The 22,088-nt window shown below is 43.6% G+C and overlaps 1 protein-coding gene and 1 pseudogene across 28 annotated transcripts in view; both read left to right on the top strand.

Moving 5' to 3' along the window:
- LOC143648794 (uncharacterized) overlaps positions 1-22,088 on the top strand; it is a 130,031-nt gene that overhangs the window by 41,574 nt on the left and 66,369 nt on the right. For 25 of the 27 annotated variants that reach the window (XM_077119303.1, XM_077119304.1, XM_077119302.1 and 22 more), the window contains 4 exons: positions 5,694-5,800; positions 10,222-11,043; positions 11,739-11,956; positions 12,142-12,218. In XM_077119303.1, the coding sequence (XP_076975418.1) occupies positions 10,469-11,043; positions 11,739-11,838 (675 nt within the window). In that variant the 5' untranslated portion in view covers positions 5,694-5,800; positions 10,222-10,468 and the 3' untranslated portion in view covers positions 11,839-11,956; positions 12,142-12,218. The remainder of the gene's footprint in view (positions 1-5,693; positions 5,801-10,221; positions 11,044-11,738; positions 11,957-12,141; positions 12,219-22,088) is intronic. The other 2 variants (XM_077119291.1, XM_077119289.1) reach the window with 2 other exon arrangements.
- LOC143647768 (transmembrane protein 132B-like) overlaps positions 11,869-22,088 on the top strand; it is a 64,647-nt pseudogene continuing 54,427 nt past the window's right edge. Inside the window, exon 1 of the transcript XR_013158180.1 lies at positions 11,869-11,956. The product of XR_013158180.1 is annotated as a transmembrane protein 132B-like (transcript). The remainder of the gene's footprint in view (positions 11,957-22,088) is intronic.

The raw sequence follows: 22,088 nt of genomic DNA on the forward strand, positions 1-22,088 counted from the left end.
AGGCCTGGCCCATCAACTTGACAGTCGCTAATGCTGATGAGAATATCAGGTCTTCCCCAGCTGGGGAAGTTTAATGTTTTCACCTTTTCCTCAGTCCTTCAAGGAAACTTTGCAGATACTTTTTATCTTTTGCCCAGATTGCTCTGGGATATATTAGGGCATCACACCAACCTGTACAAACCAGCAGAATCTCACTCCCTATTCACGATTCTGTGTAATTTTGGTGTTCAAATAATGTCTGATCACTTTTTCATTGTTTTTAGCAGTTGCTATATGGGGTAATGCTGGACTTTCACTGCAGAATTCTAGCTCTGGTTTGCAAGTGTCACACAGATGCCCAGAATTCCAGGGAGCGAACAGGTTATACACAAAGAGCACAGCATCTCAGAATTTAGAAATAATAGCAGAAACTCAGAAACAGTTGTAACTGTTGTAAGAGCCTATCATCTAGAAACCTTTACAGTAGGCCTTCACCTGATAACCTATGCTCTGGAATTCATTTCTGTTTGTACATTATAGTTTATCTGTATTAGTGAAGCATTACATTTTTCTTTTCTTTCTGGCTTAGCACTCAACATACAAATGTCCTCGAGGTTCATTCACCTACTTGCATGCCTCATGGCTTCATTCCTTCCTGTAACCTGCCTCACAGCTTCATTCCTTCTTGCAGTTGTATGCACAAACTATAGTTTGCACTTCTTTTCATCAGTCGATGTACCCATAGGCCACCTCTGTCCATTGCAGATCACACACTGCTCTCTAAACACAGTGCAAATGTCCATTCCTGTTGAGAACACAAGCTCCAGTGGAGCCACCACCCTGCTCCCCAGAGGGGCTGTAACATTCTAATTCCCAACTAACAGTGTATGGGTACATCTCTCTGCCTGTGTTTTCTCCAGCACTTGTATCTCTGTTCATTTTTAAACAGTTTTATTCACACACCATACAGTTCAACCTAGATTAAAAAATCAGTGGTTCCCCGTATAATCAAATAGCCATGCCTTCACCACCAAAACGTGTATGAGAATATTTCCATTTCTTCTGGAAAGAATCTCATACCCCTCCCTCATATCCCCTACTTATTGACATTTAGCTTTTGTGTTTTTGCTTTTGTTACATTCAGTGGAAGCGTATTACAGTGTTACTATTAAATATAGACTCTAATTTGCATTGGTTGTATTTTTTCCTTATACCATTCCATTTTCAACACTTTGCAGTGTTGACCTTTATTTGTTCTCCTTCATGTAAAACTTTTCTTATATTTGTACATTTAATCACCGTAATTGTCCACTCTAGACTTTGGTAAATATATACCATCCTAGTCTTTATCTTCTGTATTTCCTTCTGGTGTCATTTATTTCTGCTCTAATCTTTCTTATTTCTTTCTTTTCATTTGTTTCAGGGGTGCTTTGCTGTTTTTTCTCTAATTCTTCCAAGTGAACAGTTAATTCCTTGATTTTTGGTCTTTCTTCTTTTTTAATATAGGCATTTAAAGTAATAAATCTCCCTCTTAGTACTGTCTTTGCTGCATCCCCTAAAATTTTTGTTTTAGTTTTTAATTTATTGATTATCCTTTTTATTTTTTTATTATTATTCAACATAACAACCTACAAACACAAACATTCTTACCATATGATCATTCCATTCTTGATATATCATCAATAACTCACAGTATCATCACATAGTTGTATATTCATCATCATGATCATTTCTTAGACATTTGCATCAATTCAGAAAAAGAAATAAAAAGAAAACAGAAAAAAATGAATACATACCATCCTCTTAACCCTCCCTTTCATTGACCACTAGCATTTCAATTTACTAAATTTATTTTAGCATTTGTTTCCCCTATTATTTATTTATTTTTAATCCATATGTTTTTGTTCTAGTTCGCTAGCTGCCGGAATGCAATATACCAGAAACAGAATGGCTTTTAACAAGGGGAATTTAATTAGCTGCTAGTTTACAGTTCTAAGGCTGAGAAAATGTCCCAATTAAAACAAGTCTATAGAAATGTCCAATCAAAGGCATCCAGGAAAAGATACCTTGGTTCAAGAAGGCCGATGAAGTTCAGGGTCTCTCTCTCAAGTGAGAAAGCACATGGCGAACACAGTCAGGGCTTCTCTATCGGCTGGAAGGGCACATGGCAAATACGGCATCATCTGCTAGCTTTCTCTCCTGGCTTCTGGTTTCATGAAGCTCCCCAGGAGGCGTTTTCCTTCTTCATCTCCAAAGGTCACTGGCTGGTGGACTCTACTTCGTGGTGCTGCAGCATTCTCTGCTCTCTCTGAATCTCTCATTCTCCAAAATATTTCCTCTTTTATAGGACCCCAGTAAACCAATCAAGACCCACCCAAATGGGTGGAGACATGTTGTCCCTTAATCCAGTTTAACAACCACTCTTGACTAAATCACATCAACCAGGGAGATGACCTCATTACAGCTTCAAATATACAGTATTGGATAGGGATTATTCTACCTTTATGAAATGGGATTTATATTAAAACATGGCTTTTCTTAGGGGGCGTACTTCCTTTCAAACCAGCACAGTTTTTTACTCGTCTGTCGATAAGGTAGATAAAAGGAGCATCAGACACAAGGTTTTCACAATCACACAGTCACATTGCGAAAGCTGTATCATTATACAGTCATCTTCAAGAAACATGGCTACTGGAACACAGCTGTGCATTTTCAGGCAGTTCCCCTCCAGCCTCTCCATTATACCCTGACTAAAAATGTGACATTTCTATAATGCATAAGAATAACCCCCAGGATAACCTCTTGACTCTGTTTGGAATCTCTCAGCCATTGACGCTTTATTTTGTCTCATTTTGCTCTTTCCCCTTTTGGTCAAGAAGGTTTTCTCAATCCCTTGATTCTGAGTCCCAGCTCATTCTAGGCTTTCTGTCCCATGTTGCCAGGTGTCCACACCCCTTGGAGTCATGTCCCACGTAGAGGAGGGGAGGGCAGTAAGTTTGTCGTGTTGGCTGAGAGAGACAGGCCGCATCTGAGCAACAAAAAAGGTTCTTTGGGGGTGACTCTTAATGTCTGATTTTAGTAGGGCTTAGCCTATCCTTTGTGGGAATAAGTTTCATACGAATAAACCCCCAGATTGAGGGCTCCCCCTATTGCTTTGGTTGTCCCCACTGCTTGTGAGAATACCAGGAATTCTCCACTTGGGGAGGTTGAGTTTTCCCCCTTTCTTACCTTCCCCCAAGAGGTCTTTGCAAATACTTTTTTATTCACTGTTCAAATAACTCTGGGATTTATCGATGCATCCCCTAAATTTTGGTATCTTGTGTTTCCATTTTCATTTGCCTCAAGATATTTACTGATATCTCTTATAATTTCTTCCTTAACCCACAGGTTGTATGAGAGTGTGTTGTTTAGCCATCAGATATTTGTGAATTTTCTGATCCTCTGCTTGTTATTGATTGCCAACTTTATTCCATTATCATCCTTGAAAGTATTTTGTATGATTTCAATCTTTTAAAATTTATTGAGACTTGCTTTGTGACCCAGCATATGGTCTATCCTTGAGAATGATCCATGAGCACTTGAGAAAATTTATGTCCTGCTGTTGTAGGGTATAATGTTCTATACCCGTCTGTTAAGTCTAGTTCATTTATTGTATTATTCAAAGTCTCTGTTTCTTTGTTGATCCTCTGTCCAGATGTCTTATCCATTGATGAAAGCAGGGTATTTAAGTCTCCAACTATTTTGGTAGAGGTGTCTGTTTCTCCTTTCAGTTCTGTTAGTGGTTGCATCATGTATTTTGGAGCACTCTGGCTCAGCACATAAATATTTATGATTGTTATGTCTTCTTGTTGAATTGTTGCTTTTATTGATACATAATGTCCTTTTTCTCTTTTAATTTTATTGTTTTGAAGTCTAATTTGTCAGATATTAGTATGGCTACTCTGTTCTTTTTTGATTGTTGTTTGCATGAAATATCTTTTCCCACCCTTGCACATTCAACCAATTTTTTTTCAACCTATTTTTAGCCTTAGGTCTAACAGGAGTTTCCTGTACACAGCTTATAGAAGGGTCCTATCTTTTAATCCATTCTGCTAGTCTGTGTCTTTTGATTGGGGGATTTAATCCATTAACATTCAGTTTTATTACTGTAAAGGCAGTACTTCTACCATTTTATCTTTTGAATTTTATATGTCATACCTAATCTTTTTTTCTCTTTTTACTTTTATTGGTAGTCTCCATTTCTACACTCTTCTCCAGACATCTCTCTCCTGCCTTTTTTCTCTACCTGTAGCTCTCCCTTTGCTATTTCTTACAGAACCAGTCTCTTAGTCACAAATTCTCTCAGTGATTATCTGAAAACATTTTTAATTTTCATTTTTGAAGGACAGTTTTGCTTGGTATAGAATTCTTGTTTGGCAGTTTTTCTCTTTTATAATCTTAAATATATTATACCACTCCCTTCTTGCCTCTGGTTTCTGCTGAGAATCCCACATGTAGTCTTATTGAGCTTCCCTTGTATGTCATGGATTGCTTTTCTCTTGTTGCTTTCAAAATACTCCCTTTGTCTTTGACATTTGACAGTCTGATTAGTAAATGTCATGGAGTATGTCTATTTGGGTCTATTCTGTGTTGGGGTATGCTGCTCTTATTGGATCTGTAATTTTATGTCTTTCCTTAAAGATGGGAAATTTTCAATGATTATTTCCTCCATTAGTCTTTCTCCTCCTTTACCCTTCTCTTCTCCTTCTGGGACACCCACAATATTTACATTTGTGTGCTTCAATTTTTCATTTACTTCCCTGAGACCCTACTCATATTTTTCCCTTGTTTTCCTGATATTTTCTTTTGTGTGTTGGATATCAGATGTCCCGTCCTCTAGCTTACTAATCCTTTCTTCTGCCTCTTCAGATCTTTTGTTGTAGTTTCCATTGGTTTTTTTTTAATCTCTTCTGTTGTACCTTTCATTTCCATAAGTTCTGATTTGTTTTTTCAGATTTTCGAGTTCTTTTACTTTGCCCCTTGTCTTCTTTATATCCTCCCTCAACTCATTGATTTTATTTTTGATGAGATTTTTTTCATGTCTGTTCGAACATCCTGAATTAGTTGTTTCTCATTTGAAGTGTTGATTTGTTCCTTTGACTGGGCTGTATCTTCGATTTTCCTAGTATTATTTTTTGTTGACGTCTAGTCATTTGATTTCTTTAATTAGTTTATTCTGGAGGTCGTTTTCATTCTTTTATGAAGGGTTTTCTTGCTGGATGGCTTTGTTCTTTCTCTGTTCTCTGACATTCAGTGCAACTTTTTCTAGACCTGTAGCATAGGTACAGTCTAAGTGATCAGAATTTTTTCAGTTGTGAGGAGCAAGTGGGATGGAAGGAGAGAAGAATTTGGATTTTGGCAGGTTGAGTCTGAAGTGCTGAGGGACAAACAAGCAGAAATGTCCAGTCTGAGTTGGGCAACTGGGTCTGGAGCTCAGGAGGATCAGGGCACATGTCTGCACTGGGGGTCAACCTGGGAGTGCCTGTGCCCAGAAAGAGCAGGAGGGTGCCAAGGGAGCCTCTTGGGGGCCCTCCCCTTCATGCAGTGGATGAGGAAAGGGGAGACCCAGAGGGCTGCCTGCTTCAGGGTGTGGGGGGCTCCAGGAAGGAGATGCAATGGCATCAGAGTGATCACAGGGCTTGGTGGCCACTAGAAGCTTCTGTACCTTCAAACAGGATGAAGAGGAGATGGAAGAGGTAGCCAATTAGAAGCTTGCTCTGCAGAAGGCCAAAGAAGTGGCTGAAGTCAGCCCCATGTCTGCCGCCAATCTCTCCATTGCCGCGTAAGACTCTGAGGTGGGGGTGGGAGAGGGGCTGCCACAGCATCCCAGGCCTGGGTCCTCACCAGGGCACTGCTTCTGGAGGTTTCCATAGAGGTCCCCAGCCTTAGCTGTAGCTTGTGAGGACATGGCCCTTCCCCAGGAGCTGTGAACCCTGAGGTGGCTGTGGGAAGAGGGGAGCCATTGAGCAAAGGGTAGGCCAGGGCCTGCTGTGTCAGTCTTTTGGCTGGGCAGCCTTAGGGTAGTCAAGGCCCCTGCAGCTGCCCCTGGTGGCATGAAGCTGAGGCAGGGAGTCTGCTTTAGACAAGCTCTCAGGGAACTGTAGGTGCTGTCTTGGCAGCCTGACAGTCTTGCTACAGCTTCCAAAGATGTCTCTGCACGGTTCCAGTGTTGGGTCAGAGGCCACAGGAAGACAGGTGACGGGCAGCCCCCTGACCAGGAAAGGTGGAGGCAGGCAGGGGCTTCCATGGGACAGAACCCAGGTTTCGGTGCTCAGCAGAGCCCAGCCACACTGTAGTCACTTTCCTTTAGGTGTTCAGGGTTTCCCTGGGCCGAGTGCCACAGAGGGCTGGGGCAGATGATCCCAGGGAAGACAATGTGTGGAAGGAGGCAGGGGACTCTGGCGTGGCCTGGCTGCGGTGCACCTCCAGGGCACAGAGCCTGGTCTGCTCACAGAGGTGCTACACCTGGGCAGGCGCTAAGGCCCCTGCCAGCATCATGAGCACTCTGTGCTCATCGGCCCCACCCTGTAGCCGGCCACCCTCTCTATTTAGAGTGCCTAGACCATGAGTGACTTTTGTGCCAGGAGCGTGTGTGCAGTATGTGTGCACTGAGTGTGTGTGATGGCATGTGGGGGTCTGTGGGGGTCTAGGACTTGTATGTCCTTGGCATGTGCTGAGAACGTGTGTCTGTGTGGTGGCCAGTTCTTGCCTATTTTCAGGGGGGTGTTTGCAGGGCCCATAGCCCTGTCTCCAGGCCAAACAGGTGGTTCCTGGGGTAGGCCAGGCATGGGAGGGGCTACAGGAGAGTTGACCTGGTGGGCCTGCGGGTGGGCTCATGGCTTTGTGGTGTTGTCCAGGTGCTTAGTTGGTCAGTTTGAGTCTATGGTTGGTTGGTTATTTCGTCACTTCAATTTGGCCAACTGCCCCTGGGGTTGCACTGATCTCAGGATGCCCCACGTTAACCCCAGTCCCTTAAGCACTAAAAGCCAGGGTGGTGGCCTGTGACAGGAGAGGGCAGGCCCATGAGTGTGATTTGTTCAGCCCCATGTGAGCCATGGGGGCCCTGCTGCTGGCCTTGTCCTGGGGTGTGTCCACTTCCCTGTGGCCTATTGTCCTGAGAAGAGAAGCTGTGGCCCAAGTCCTGAGCTGGCTGGACATTTTGCTGTCCTGTGGAAGGGGTCTGGGGCCCCCCTGGCCTTCTCCCCACCCTCCTCGAGAGACATCAGCCATGGGCTTTGTGACCTGCTCGGGTCTACCATGGAGATGCGCTTCTCCTCTCCTGGAGTGGGCTCCTGGGAACTGTAGATGCTCTCCAGCCAGTGCCAGCATCCCAGGGGCTCATCAGAGACACTGCTCTCCGCACAGGAAAGGGCCCCTGCTGTGCCCCCCACCCAGGGCCAGCTGTGGGTCTCTCAGGCTCTGCCTGGAACGTGACTTTAAGGTGCCCTTCTCTGTAGCCAGTTGCAGCAGGCCACTGCCCAGTGTGGACTGCTCTGATCTCCAGCCCCCAGGAGTGTGATGGGAGACCTCCCAGGGTGCAGCCCATGCTGCCTGCCCTCCCCCCACCCTTCTCCCTATTCCCTTCCTTGCCTGCTCTCCTGGTGACTCATGCTGTCTGGGGCCTGCCATGCCCAGGCCTGTCCCCTGCCCATGAGGGTGAGCTGCCCTCTGTCCTCACCCTGAGCTCGTGCCCCTAGATGCACCATGGGCTGTGTGAGATGAGCACTTTCAGCGTTGCGAGGACCTCTGGCTCCTTGTGGTTATGAGAGGACCCAGCCGAGCCCTGTGAGTGTGCGGGAGACGGGGTCCGTGTGGGAATCCCGCTTGTGTTGGCCGAGATCGCGGCCCCTGCTTTACCTAAACCTGCCCTTGGCTTGCAGCCACCAAGGCACATGGGAAGAGCATAGGCTTGACGTGTCTTCCCGGCTCTCACTGTGTCAACACCCCAACCTCTGTGCACATGCACACACGCTGACAACTTGTACACAAACACACGTATTTTCACACACTTGCATGCACATATGCTCACAGTGCTCACATACACTCACACATGCACACACTCACATCCTCACATGTACTTTCTTATATCCTCACATCCACAGCCCACTTCACACACAAACATGCACACATGTACCCACAACACACTCATACCCATACATACCTTCTTACACCCACACAAGCTACATGGTCATTCACATGCATGATACTCATACACACTCACATGCCTTCTCACACTCAGTATGCCCTCACACATAACTCTTATACACTTTGCTTCACATACACACTTGCACATACACAGCACACCTGCACATACATAGCACACTTGCCCTCACATATACCCTCTCATACACTCACACTCACATCCACACAAACACTCACACACATGCCTGTTTGCGCTCAGGGCCTATGGGCAGGGGAGCTGCTTCTAGCTCCTTACAGATACACGTGGACTTCAACCTTGAGAAGGAGCAACTTGAAATGGAGCTGGTCCTTTCTCAGGGGTGCAGAATTGTAGTAAAATGACTGTAGAGGGACCCTCAGCTTTTCTTGGTTTGGAAAAGCTTCCAGAATATCATGTGGAAATGGCTGGAGTCACACCCAAAGGGAAAGTGGGTCTGCAAGAGCCTCTTTTCCCCTGGGAAGTGTCAGAGGGAGCTAGAAGCAGCTGAGTCTACACTCTGGGGAGCAGGGAGGTGGGGAGAGGGCACTCTACCAGGAGGCAGGTGGGCCAGGCAGCCAGGCTAGCAAAACCCCTCAGGTAAGAACCCACACACTATCCTGCCTGGCCCCCAGACTGGGCTTCTCTGTTCTGTACAGACTTGCGAGGCACTGCCCTTTCGACATACTCTCCCACACCCCTGAGGCCCAGACTTCTCTAAGAAAGGGCCAGGGTCGGTGCTCATTAGCCTCGGAGGGTCCAGCTGGAGGCCCAGCTCATCCCAGCCCTCTGCAGGTCACCTGTGGCCTCCTTGGGCTGTGGCTCTGCCTTGTTGACCGGTGTGGCCAGGCCGGGCTAGACCACACATCTCCGTCAGGTACTTGTCTTCCCTTTCACCTGAACCTGGCTCCATGACTGCCTCACTGAGGGGCCCTGAGCACATATCCCCTCTGTAGACTCAGTCCTCTGCTCTGTAAAATGGGGACAGCAGTAGTGCCTGAGGCTCAGGGTTGCTGTGAGGGTTGGGTGAAGGGAGGTGCAGGGAGCTGAGGCCTTGTGCCAGTTGGGAGAGTTCCTCACTAGGCTGAAGGCTGTGATGCTGGCCGAAAGAGGGGCATGGGCTGGGGTCGCCTACCTGGGTGGCTTATTCAATAGGAGCCAGATGCCAAAGGCTTCCCTTGGCTACTGGGGCTGTGGAGGCCACATGGGGTGGGGAAGGGGGTAAGGGCCTTTACTAGCCTGGAAGTGGGGCTGACCCGGTGTTGCTGGCTCTATGTGGGTCACAGAAAGGGGACGTCGGTGGCCAAGAGGGGCACATCCATGTCCCTATCCCCGCCCCAGTCTGAACTCTGGGCTCCTGAAAGTGGTGGCTGCCAGGCAGTGCTGAGTGCCCTGGTACACCACGTACCTTGCGTCGGCTCCGCTGGGACTGGCTGTCCCGGCTTCCTTCACATCAGGACGTATCTCTCCTCTGACTCCCTCACATATGCCTTCCTGCTTCTGGCTTGTGGCTTTTTTCCTGGGGGGGGGGGGAGTGGATATGGGGGAGTGCCTTTTGGAGAAATGGCTGCGTCTTTGGGCCCTTCCACTCACGTCCCCCTGGCAGGCTGGGAAAGTGCTGCTGCCTCCTGCCTCTCCATCATTCTGCCCCATTTGAATGGTGCTTTCCCTCCTTCCCCCCTTTTGTCTTTTCTGGGCTGAGGGTACGAGTCCTGGAAGCCAGTCTGTGCCATCTTGCTGGTGCCTGCTATCCCCACAGCCTGCACCCACCGAGGCAGGCAGTCAGTCTGGGGGGTGTGAGGGACTCCATGAAGGGCATTCGAAAGCTGGTTCCCCAGAGCTCTGGGTGGGCCTCTCTAGATCTTCTTCTGCCTCGACTCTGAGGAGGGGTCTTGAGCGCTCCTGCTGCCCCTTCTCCCTCCTTCCCTGGCACCACCCTCCATCCATTGCTGTGTGTCCATCTGTGGTTTTCTCTACGCTAGGCAGAGCGGCGGGGCAGCCGGCAGGCACAGGTGCCCGTTGCTCACCGGTCATCCTCCCCACAGCTGGCAGCAGAACTCGGCCAAGGCGCGCTCTGTGTGGAAACAGTGCGCCAGCCAGCTACGGCTGCAGAACATGCGCGCCAGCTGCGAGGCCTCTACAGCGAGCTGGACCCTGAGGAGCGGCTGCTTTTGGCCACCACGCTCCACCTGCGGCCCGACATGAAGACGCACCTAGACCGGCCCCTGCTGGTGGAGCCGGTCCGCGACGGCCCGCGCGCTCCCACGGGGGGCATGGCCCGGCCTGGTGCCGATGACTCCGACACTGCTGAGCCCGCCCGGCCGCCGTGCACCCCGGCAGACCCGCCCCGCAGGCACCACCGCCACCACGACTAGGACAAGGCCCCGACCCCCGCGGCGGGGGAGCAGGAGCGGAGCGAAGGCCCCAGGGCGGAGGGCGGGGAGCCCGGTGTCCGGGAGGAGCGGCCTCGGCAGCACTGCAGCCACAGCAAGGAGGCCGAGGGCTCCTGCAACAGCAGGGGTGAGCGCGCGCGTGGCTCGGGACCGGGCCTGGAGGGAGGCCGGCGCCATCACTGTAGGGGCTCTCGGGAGCAAGAGCCTGAAAAGGAGCCGCAGCGCCACCACACCCACCGGCATGCGCCCGAGCGGGGCGAGGATGTCCCCGGTGTCGGGGCCAAGGCTGAGCAATGGGCGCGGCACCGCGGCGGCTCGCGGGCGGGCACCAGGGAGCGCCGAGGAGCCTGCGTGGCGGCACCGGCCGCGGCACAAGGCGTTGTCTGCACATGACTCCTTGGAGAAGGAGGTCACGGAGAAGGAAGGTGAGGCTCTGGGCAAGGAGCAGGACACCAGCCGGAACCATCAGCCCAGGTGAGCCCCTGGGCCCACAGGGGCGAGTCGGAGAGACAGTGGGGCAGCTCGGGTGTGGGGTGGAGACCTACAGGCAGCCCGCCCTGTCCCTTGCGGTGGTCTGCGGGTACCTTTCAGGGCTAAGGTATGGAGCTTGGCAGAAGGGTCTGATCATTGCAAGGAACCTGGGAGGAAAAGAGAGCTTGTGGAGAGATTGTTGGGACTGGCTTGGGAGGCCCTGACTTGGGAATGGTAGAAGAGAATAAAGTGTCCAGGGAGAAGAGAAATCAAGGGAACACTGGAGAAGGGAGCGGTGGGAAAGAAGTAGTCTGAGGGAGGCAGCCCCGGTGGACTGGTCCTGTCTGTGAGCACTTTGGGTCAAGGAGGCCTGGCTAAGCCAGCCATCCTTATAAGCCCCGCACACAGCTGGGAGGTCAGTGCAAGGCCTAACCTGTGCTTTAGGAAGCATCAAACTCTAGGCCTCTTCATCCTGCAGACGGCTTTGCTGCTCACATGTGTGATGATGCCGCTCTTGCCACCTTCCACACGCAAAGGCACAGAAGTGCACAGATGATAAGAATTTTACGAAATGCTAGAGGAGCAGAGGAGGTGGTCAGTGTTTTCTCAGTCTGGGTAGGGGACTAAGGAGCTGGGTTTGCAGACTGAACAGGAGTCTGGGGCAGTGTCAGACCCTGGGATGTCATTCTTGGTTGCAGGGAGCCGCACTGCGACATGGAGGCCAGTGGGAAGACGGGTGTGGGCCCTGTGCATGCACTGCCCAGCACTTCTCTCCAGAAGGTGATGGAGCAGCTGTAGGATGCTGACAATCAACAAAATGTCTCTCGGATGAGCAGCCAGCCCTCGGACCCGAGTACTACCGCGCACACCACAGTGATGCTGACAGGCCCTCCTGGAGAGAGCACGGTTGTCCCCAGTGAGTGTCTCCCTGCTCCAGCAGGGCCCCCATCCTCCTGCATCAGCAGCTGCCTGGGCACCCAGTGAACCTATGTGGTCACTCCCATCTGGAGAGAAAGGCCTTTGCTGTCAACGCCTGTCCCTCTGTCCCTTGCTTCCAGGTGCCCAAAAGTAACTCAGGTTCTGTTTTTCTCTTCCCAAAAGATTTGTAGGTTACTGGCTAAGTGCCAGGTGCATGGTGAGGTGCTGGGGGACCAGCAGGAGGGAACAGTGCGTGCCAGGTGGGTGTCCAGTCTAGCTGAAGATGCACCACAATCATAGGTCTGTAGAGTTGTGCTCTAGAGTTACAAGGTTGTCTAAAGTTGTAAAAAAAAAACCTTTTTTCCTTCCCAAATAATTTTTTTTTATTAGAGAACTTGGCAGTATTCAGAAAGATTATGGAGAAAATACTGAGTTCCCATATACTCACCCATATTTTTAAAAAAATTATTGGTTAATCTTTACACACAGACATTCCATACATAGTGTATAGTCAGTGGCTCACAATGTCATCACATCATCACCATGATCATTTTTTAGAGCATTTGCATCACTCCAGAGAAAGAAAGAAAAAGAAAAATGAAAAAACTCATACATACCATACACCTTATTCCTCCCTCTCATTGACCACCAATATTTCCATTTACCCAATTTATTTTACCCTTTATCCCCTATTATTTATTTATTTTTTCTTTTTATTTTTCCTCACTGCCATTTTTAACACTTTGCATTATTGTAGTACCTTTGTTACAATTGATGAGAAAATATTATCATAATCACACTATCAAATATACTTCATAGTTTAACATAGTTCACTGTTTGCATTGTCAGTTTAATGGATTTTAAAAAAATTTTATTCTAGTTGCGTACATATGACATAAAATTTCTTCTTTAATCGCGTTCAGATACGTAACTCAGTGCTGTTAACTATGTTCACATCGTTGTGCTACCATCACCACCATCTATAATCAAAACTTTCCATCATCCCAAATAAAAATTGTACATTTAAAGAAGTTTTCTGTTATGAAATAAAAGATTTATACAAATGAAAGAAAAAGCAATAATTTTCAAAGTACTCTTTAACAGTTATTTACATAACAGATTTCAGACTTTGTCATGGGCTACCATTCCATTATTTCAGATTTTTCCTTCCAGTTACTCCAAAACACTGGAAGCTAAAAGGAGTGTTAATGTAGTGATTCATCAGTGGTACGCGTTTGTTAAATCCTATTTTGTCTGTTATAACTCCTTCTCCTTTGATCCTTCTTCTAACCTATAGGGATCTTCAGGGAATGCCCGTTCTGACTTTTTCACATTGAGAAGGGGTATCAACACTAAAGAATAGGGGAATGTAATTAACTGATAATCTTGGAGAGCCTGGTCCCTCTGGGTTTCAGGATTTATGGCCTAGGAACCCTCTGGAAATTATATGTTCCAGGAAAGCAAATTTTGTGCATGAAACCTTTATAGAGTCTCAGTTTGCACTCTAGGTGTTCTTAAGAGTTAACAGAAGTCATGTTGGTTGGCAAGCCATGGCAGTTAGCACTGTCTAACTGAAGCTTGCATAAGAGTAGCCTCTGGAATAGCTCTCAACTCTATTTGATCTCTTAGCCACTGATGCCTGATTTCATTACACTTTCTTTCTCCCTTTTGGTCAGGAAGGCATTGTCAGTCCTACAGTGCCAGGACCAGACTCATCCCTGGGAGTCACGTCCCACATTGTCAGGAGACTTTCATCCCTGAATGTCATGTCCCATGGAGAGGGGAGAGCAACGATTCTCCTTGCAGAGTTGGGCTTTGAGAGAGGCCATATCTGAGCAACAAAAGAGGTCCTTCAGAAGTAACCCTTAGGTCTCATTATAGGTGGTCTTAGCTTCTTCCCTACAGAAATAAGTTTCCTAAGGGCAAGCCTTAAAATCCAGGGCTTGGCCTATTTTCTAGGGAGTCCTCAGTGGTTGAGAGGGTACCCGGGTTTTCCCAGTTGGGAGAGTTTAATGGTTTCAATTTTTTTTCCTTCAGACCCTCAAGAGGCTCTACCAATACTTTTTAATTCTCAGTCCACCACAATCTGAGATGTATCCTGGTATTATATTAAGCTGTCCAGAATTACAAGGTCTCATTCCTGTTCTGGACTCCAGGAGTTTGGGTTGTTTAAATGAGCTATCCAGACAGCTTGATTTAGATTGTATGTTAACAGAAAATTTAGGTTCTACACATAATAAAGCTTTCTGCTTTTGGTCTCATAAAGTAGGTGAAGGTCTAAATGCTATACATTAAAAAAAATTATTGATTTCTTTTTATTAGGTTGTAGATTTACAAAAATATCATGCACAAAATACGTCAAAAATGACATCTTCATACACTGCCCTATAACTAACAGCTTGCCTTAGTGAAGTATATTTGTTATAATTCATGAAAGAATGTTTTATACTTGTACTATTAGCTATAGTTCATCATCCACAACAGGATTCATTGTGTTGTACGGTCCTGTTTTTCCTTTTAATTTTCATTCTAGTAACATATATATGACTTAAAATTTCTCTTTTTAACCACATTCACATTTATAATTCAGTGCTGTTAATTATATTGACAATGCTGTGCTACCATCAGCATCATCTATTCCCAAAACTTTGTAATCAAACCAAATAGAAATTCTGTAAAATTTAAACATTAGCTACCCATTCCCTACCCCCAGTCCAGCCCCTGGTAACCTATATTCTAGATTCTGACTAGTTATGCTTATTCTAATTATTTCATATCAATGAGCTCATACAATATTTGTCCTTTTGTATCTGGCTTATTTCGCTTAACATAATGTTCTTCAAGGTTCATCTGTGTTGTTGCATGAATCAGAACTTCATTCATTTTTTTTTTTTTTTTACATGGGCAGGCACTGGGAATCGAACCCAGGTCCTCGGGCATGGCAGGCAAGCACTCTTACCTGCTGAGCCACCATGGCCCGCCCACTTCATTCCTTTTTAATCCTGAGTAATATTTGATTGTATGCCTATACCACATTGGGTTTATTCATGACTTGATGGACATGTGGGTCTCTTCCATCTTTTGGCAATTGTGAATAATTCCACTGTGAATATTGGCATGCGAATACCTGTTCAAGTCCCTGCTTTTAATTCTTTTGGGTATATATGCCTAGTAGTGGGGTTGCTGGGTCATATGGTAATTCTGTACTTAACTTTTTGAAGAGTTCGAAACTATTCCACAGTGGTTATACCATTTTACACTCCCACCAGGAATAAATGAGTGTTCTATTTCTTTATATCCTAACACTTGTAATTTTCTGTTATTTTAATAGTAGCCATTCTAGTGGGTATAAAATGGTATCTCATGGTTTTGATTTGCATTTCCCTAATAGCTAATGCTGATGAGTACATTTCCACTTGCTTTTAAGCCATTTGGAAAAATGTCTATTCAAGTCTCTTGCCCATTTTTAAATTGGATTGTTTTCTTTTTATAGTTGATTTGAAGGTTTTTTTATGTATTCAGAATATTAAACCCTTATTGGATACATAGTTTCCAAGTATTTTCTCCCATTGTATAGGTTATCTTTTCACTTTTGTGATAAAGTCCTTTGATGTACAAAAGTTTTAAGTTTTGATGAGGTACCATTGATCTTTTTCTTTTGTTGCATGTGCTTTGGGTATTAAAGTTTAAGAAACCATTGCCTAACATGAGATCCTTAAGGTGCTTATGATGCTTCCCTATGTTTTCTTCTTGGAGTTTTATAGTTCTGGTTTGTATATTTAGGTCTTTAATTCATTTTGAGTTAATTTTTGTATATGGTGTGAGATAGGGATCCTCCTTCATTCTTTTACATATGGATTACCTGTTCTCCCAGCACCAATTGTTGAAGAGACTGTTCTTTCCCAATTGATTGGACCTGGCACCCTTGTCAAAATCAATTGGCTATAGACTTGAGGGTCTGTCTCCAAACTCTCAGTTTGATTCCATTGGTCTATATGTCTATCCTTTCGACCACTGTAGCTTTGTAATAACCTTCAAAGTCAGGAAGTCTGAGTCTTCCACTTTTGTTCTTTTTCAAGATGTTTTTGGCTATTTGGGGCCTTTTACCATTCCAAATAATTTTGATAATTGGCTTTCATTTCTGCAGAGTAGACTGTTGTCATTTTGATTGTGATTGCATTAAATCTGTAAATCATTTTGGGTAGAATTGATATCTTAATAATATTTAGTCTTCCAATCCATGAGCCTAGAATGTCCTTCCATTTACTTAACTCTTTTTTTATTTCTTTTAGCAAAGTTTTGTAATTTTCCATATATAAGGCCCTTTACATTGTTGGCTAAATTTATTTGTAGATATTTGATTCTTTTGGTTGCTATTACAAATGAAATTTTTTCTTCATTTCCTCCTCAGTTTGCTCATTACTAGTGTGTAGAAACACTAATGATTCTCGCATGTTCATCTTGTACCCTGACAATTTGCTGAATTTCTTTATTAGCTCTAGGAGCTTTTTTGGGGAGGACTTTTTAAAAACTTTTTTAAAAAGGTTTGGTATAAGTTATGGTTCCATGATTTTTCATTTTTTCTTCTAGCTGCTCTAAGACACTAAAGACCAGCAGAAATATCAATATAATAATTCAGCACTTTTTTCATTTGTTAAATCCTATCTTCTCTGTTATACTCCTCCTTCTCTTTAAATATGTTGTTTAACTATGTTGTTGGCAAGTTATGATAGGTAGCAATGTCCACTTCCAGTGTACATGCAAGTAACCTCTAGTGTAGCCTCTTGATTCTATTTGAAATCTCTCATTCACTGATACTTTATTTGTTACACTTCTTTTCCCCCATTTTGCAGGATCGAGGAGCTTTGTCCAAGATTTTTTTGGACTTTCTTTATATATGGGATCATGTCATCTGCAAATAGTTAAAGTTTTACTTCCTCCTTTCCAATTTGGATGCTTTCATTTCTTTTTCTTGCCTGATTGCTCTGGTTAGAACTTCCAGGATAATTCTGAATTACAGTGGTGAGCATGGCATTTTTGTCTTCTTCCAGATCTTAGAGGGAAAAGCATTCAGTCTTTCACCATTAAGTATGATGTTAGCAGTGGTTTTTTCATAAATGCCCTTTATCATGATGAGAAAGTTTTCTTCTGTTCCTATCTTTGAAACTGTTTTTATTAAGAAAAGATACTGGATATTGTCACATGCCTTTTCTGCATGAATCAAGATGATCATGTGTTTTTTTTCCTTTCGTTTTGTTAATGTTGTGTATTACATTAATTGATTTTCTTATGTTGCATACCCTGCATACCTGGGATAAATCCCACTTGATCATGGTGTATAGTTATTTTAATGTGCTGTTAGATTTGATTTGCTAATGTTTTTGTTGAGGTTTTTTTCATTTATATTCATCAGAGAAATTGATCAGTAATTTCATTTTCATGTAAGATCTTTCTCTAACTTTAATATTAGGGTGATGTTGACCTCATAGAATGAATTAGGTGGTGTTCCTTCATCTTCAAGTTTTTGGAAGAGACTGAGGGGGATTGATATTACTTCTCTTTGGAATGTTGGTGGAATTCACCTGTGAAACCATCTGGTCCTGGGCTTTTCTATGTTGGAAGGGTTTTTGATGATTGATTTAATCTCTTTACTTGTGATTGCTCTGTCCAGAGTTTCTGTTTTTTTCTAGAGTCAGTGTAGATTGCTTGTGTGTTTTTAGGATTTTTTCCATTTCATCTAGGTTATCTAATTTGTTGGCATATGGTTGTTCATAGTATCCTCTTACGGTCCTTTTTATTTCCATGGGGTCAATAGTGCTGCCTTCCTCTCATTTCTTATTTTATTTATGTGTTCTCTTTTTTTCTTTGCCAGTCTAGCTAAGGGTTCATTGATTTTACTGATCTTTTCAAAGAGTCAACTTTTGATTTTATTGATGTTCTCTATTGTTTATATTCTCTAATTTTTTTCTGCTCTAATATTTGTTATTTCTTTTTTTCTGCTTGCTTTGGGTTTAGTTTGCCATTCTTTTTCTAGTTCCTTCAGGTATGCATTTAGGTCTTTGAATGTAGCTTTCTTCTTTTTTAATGTAAGCATTTAGGGCTACACATTTACCCACTTCCAAACTTAGGGTTAAGTTGGCAGGTAACAAACTTTACTGCATATCATAAGTTTTTAAAAATATTTTTATTGTGAAATATAATATGCATACCGAAAAGCAATAAATTCCAAATACATTATAACAATTAGTTATAGAACAGATTTCAGTTTGTTATAGGTTACAATTCAACAATTTTAGGTTTTCCTTCTAGCTGCTCATAGAAACTGGTACTAAAAGAAATATCAGTATAATGATACAGTAATCATACTTATTTGTTAAACCCTACCTTCTCTGTGTAACTCCTCCTTCTCCTCTGATCCTTCTCCCAATCTGTAGGAGTATTTGGACTATGCCTATTCTAACTTCTTGTTGGAAAGGGTGGTCAATGATATGGGGTAGGGGAATGGAACTAGTTGATGTTCTGGGGAGGCTGACCCCTCTTCATTTCAGGACTCATCTGGCCTAGGAACCCATCTGGGAGTGGTAGGTTTCTGGGAAGTCATTTTAGTACGTGAAACTTTTGTAGACTCTCAAATAGAGCCCTAGGTATTCTTCAGGGTTAATAGGAATGGTGTTGGTTGGGGCTTGTCAAACCATGGTAAGTAGCAATATCTGACTGAAGCTTGCATGAGAGTAGCCTCCAGAGTAGACTCTTGATTCTATTTGAACTCTCTCAGCTTCTGATACCTTATTTGTTACAATTATTTTCCCCCATTTGGTCAGGAAGGCATGTTAATCCCACAGTACCAAGGCCAGACACATCCCTAGGAATCATTTCCCATGTTGCCAGGCCCACAGTTTTCTTATAGGTATCTTCTAAAAGAGACCATACAATATTTGTTGTTTTGCTTCTGGCTTATTGTGTACCACATAATGTCCATAAGGTATATTCACCTCATTGGATGCCTCACAACTTTGTTCCTTTCTGTAACTGCACAGTATTCCATCATATGTGTACACCACAGTTTACCATTTTACTTCTCAGTCAGTGTATCCTTCAGCTACCTCCATCACTGGGCATCAAGGATAATGAGCAAAGTCAACAATCCATTTCTCACATTATCCTCACTTAGTTGTACAATCAACACTCAATTTTAGACAATTTTCACTGCTCCAAAGAGAAAAGTAACTGATGAACACAACCTCACCAAATAGAAAGTCCAAACCTCCCCTTAATTCTTGTCCTTCCTCACAATTATTTACCCCTGGTATTTCTGTGATACTGTTGATGTCTTCCTGTTAAATATAGGCCTTAGCATCCAATAGTAGTTTTCCCCCATACCTCTCTATTATTGTCTCTTTATACAAAATTCATATCTTAGAAGAAATTCATGCAAGAACTTATTTACATTTGTAGTATTAATTGGTGGGACACATGGGTCTATACAACCCCTTCAGTCATGTTCACCCTCAATATGGCCATATTATTTATGGACCCACTAACAAACTTGCCTACACTTCTATCCATTCCCTTACATTTAAGTTCAACCTCATTAGCTAACCCTTCACCTACCTCTAGCTTCCATGTATCTCTAGGTGCCCTATGTTCTGTATCATAAGCCTCTGAGTTTACCTTTACCAAGATCATAATAGTGAAATCGTAGAATATCTATCCTTTTGTGTCTGGCTTACTTCACTCAGCATTATGTCCTTAAGGTTCATTCATCTTGTCATATGCTTTTGGACCTTGTTTCATCTTACTGCTGCATAATATTCCATCATATGTATAAACCACATTTTGTTGATCCACTCATCTTTGATAGGAACTTGGATTGTTTCCATCTTTTGGCAATTGTGAATAATACCGCTATGAACATCAGTGTGCAGATGTCTGTTTGTGTCACTGCTTTCTGCTTTTCTGGGTATATACCGAGTAGTGGTATTGCCAGGTTGTAGGGCAACTAGATTTATTTTTCTGAGGACTCACCAAACTGTCTTCCACAGCAATTGTACCATTATACATTCCTACCAGTAGTGAATAAATGTTCCAATTTCTCCACATCCTCTCCAACATTTGTAGTTCCCTGTTTGTTAAAAATATTAAGCAGCCAGTCTTATAGGTATGAGGTTGTCTTGATCTGCATTTCCATTATAGCTAATGAAAATGAGCATCTCTTCATGAGTATTTGTTCTTCAGAATAATGTCTGTTCATATCTTTACCCATTTTATAATTGGGTTGTTTGTTCTTGGTGTTGTTATTTAGTTGTATGATTTCTTCATGTATGTAGGTTAACAAACCTTTGTCTGTCTGATACGTGATTTCTAAATATTTTTTCCCATTGAGGTGGCTGCTTCTTTACCTTTTTGATAAAGCCTTTTTAGGCATAGAAGCACTTTATTTTTAAGATTTCCCATTTATCTATTTTTGATTCTGTTGCTTGTGTTTTGGGTGTAAAGTTTAGGAAGCTACCTCCTATTACTAGGTCTTGAAGATGTTTCCCTGTGTTTTCTTCTAGAAGCCTTATGATGCTAGTTCTTATAGTTAGTTCTTTGATCCACTTTGAGTTAATTTTTGTATTGGGTGTAAGGTAAATGTCCTCTTTCATTCTGTTGTCCATTGCATATCACAAGTTTTGATATGTTATGTTTTCATTCAGCTCAAGATATTGCTGTATGTATCAGAACATCATTCCTTTTTACAGCCGAATAATATTCCATTATGTGTATTTTGTTTATCCATTCATCAGTTGATGGACACTTGGGTTACTTCAGTGTTTTCACAGTTGTGAATCATGATTGGAGTTGTGTTTATGTGGTTGTACATGTTTGTCCAAACTCATAGAAACAGGTAAATTTTACTTAGGTAAGTTATACTTAATTTAAGTGCTGGTTAATCATGAACACATCATATGATCCAGAAATCCTACCCCTGAGAATCCACCCTGAATTAATAAAAGCCTGTTTCTACCCACAAACCTGACCTGAATATTTATAGAAACATTATTTATAATCTCCAAAAAACTGCAAGCAACCCAAATGTGTTCCAGTGCTTGAATGGATAAACAAATGTGGAACATTCCTGCAGCGGAATGCCACTCATAGGTAAAAAATACTGTTGGTACAAGCAGTACATGGTGAATCCCAAATGCATTATTCTAAGTGAAGGCAGCCAGACTAAATTTGCTTATCTATAGTTCCATTTATATGGCATTCTGGCAAAGACAGAACCAGAGAGAATATCCAGGTCAGTGACTCCCAGGGGTTGGGATGGGGACAGGCGAGAGAGCTCTTCTGTATCCTGGTTATGGCCTGAATTACCTGACTTCATTTGTCTCAACTCACAGAACTGTTAAACTGAAGGGAAAATACCTTTACTGTATGTACATTAAAGAAATAAGAACTTTGCAATTAGAACAAGATAGCCTGGTTACTCTAAGCTGTTCACTACTTATATTTAAATGCTCTGTGGAGTTATTGTACCTTCCCCAAGAATGAGTAGAACAACTTGGATGCCTGTGGCATCTAACATTAGGGTTAAAAGCAACTTTTTGTAGTGCATATTACTCTTGACCTGGGCTGTGTGACTGGTCAGAGTCATAGCCACTGGCAGGTGTATGTGGCCTTGTCTGACCGTTGCCTCTTCCTCGTGGCCGGCGGGGTGGCAGTGCACCTGCGTCTTGGGGTGCCACTTGCTTCTCTTCTAGCCTGGCCTCCTCATAGGCAATGGACGGACCTGTCAGATTTTTTCTTCTAGCTGCTCCAGAATACAGAAAGCTAGGCTTTAATCTTTTTTTATCACCATAATCAACTTTTTCTCTTTCATTTTTGTGAAAAATAACATATACCAAAAAAGCAGTAAATTTCAAAGCACAGCAGCACAATTATTTATTTGTAGAACACATTTCAGAGTTTGACATGAATTACAATTCCACAATTTTAGGTGTTTACTTATAACCCTACCTTCCCTGTGTAACTCCACCACCATCTTTGATTTTTCTGTCCTTCTGTTTAGGGTGTTTGGGCTATTGCCATTCTCACTTTTTCATGTTTAAAGGGGCTGTCAGTAATATGGGGTAGGGAGATGGAACTAG

This window comes from Tamandua tetradactyla, chromosome 10, assembly GCF_023851605.1.
Source record: "Tamandua tetradactyla isolate mTamTet1 chromosome 10, mTamTet1.pri, whole genome shotgun sequence".
NCBI classification, from domain to species: Eukaryota; Metazoa; Chordata; class Mammalia; order Pilosa; family Myrmecophagidae; genus Tamandua; species Tamandua tetradactyla.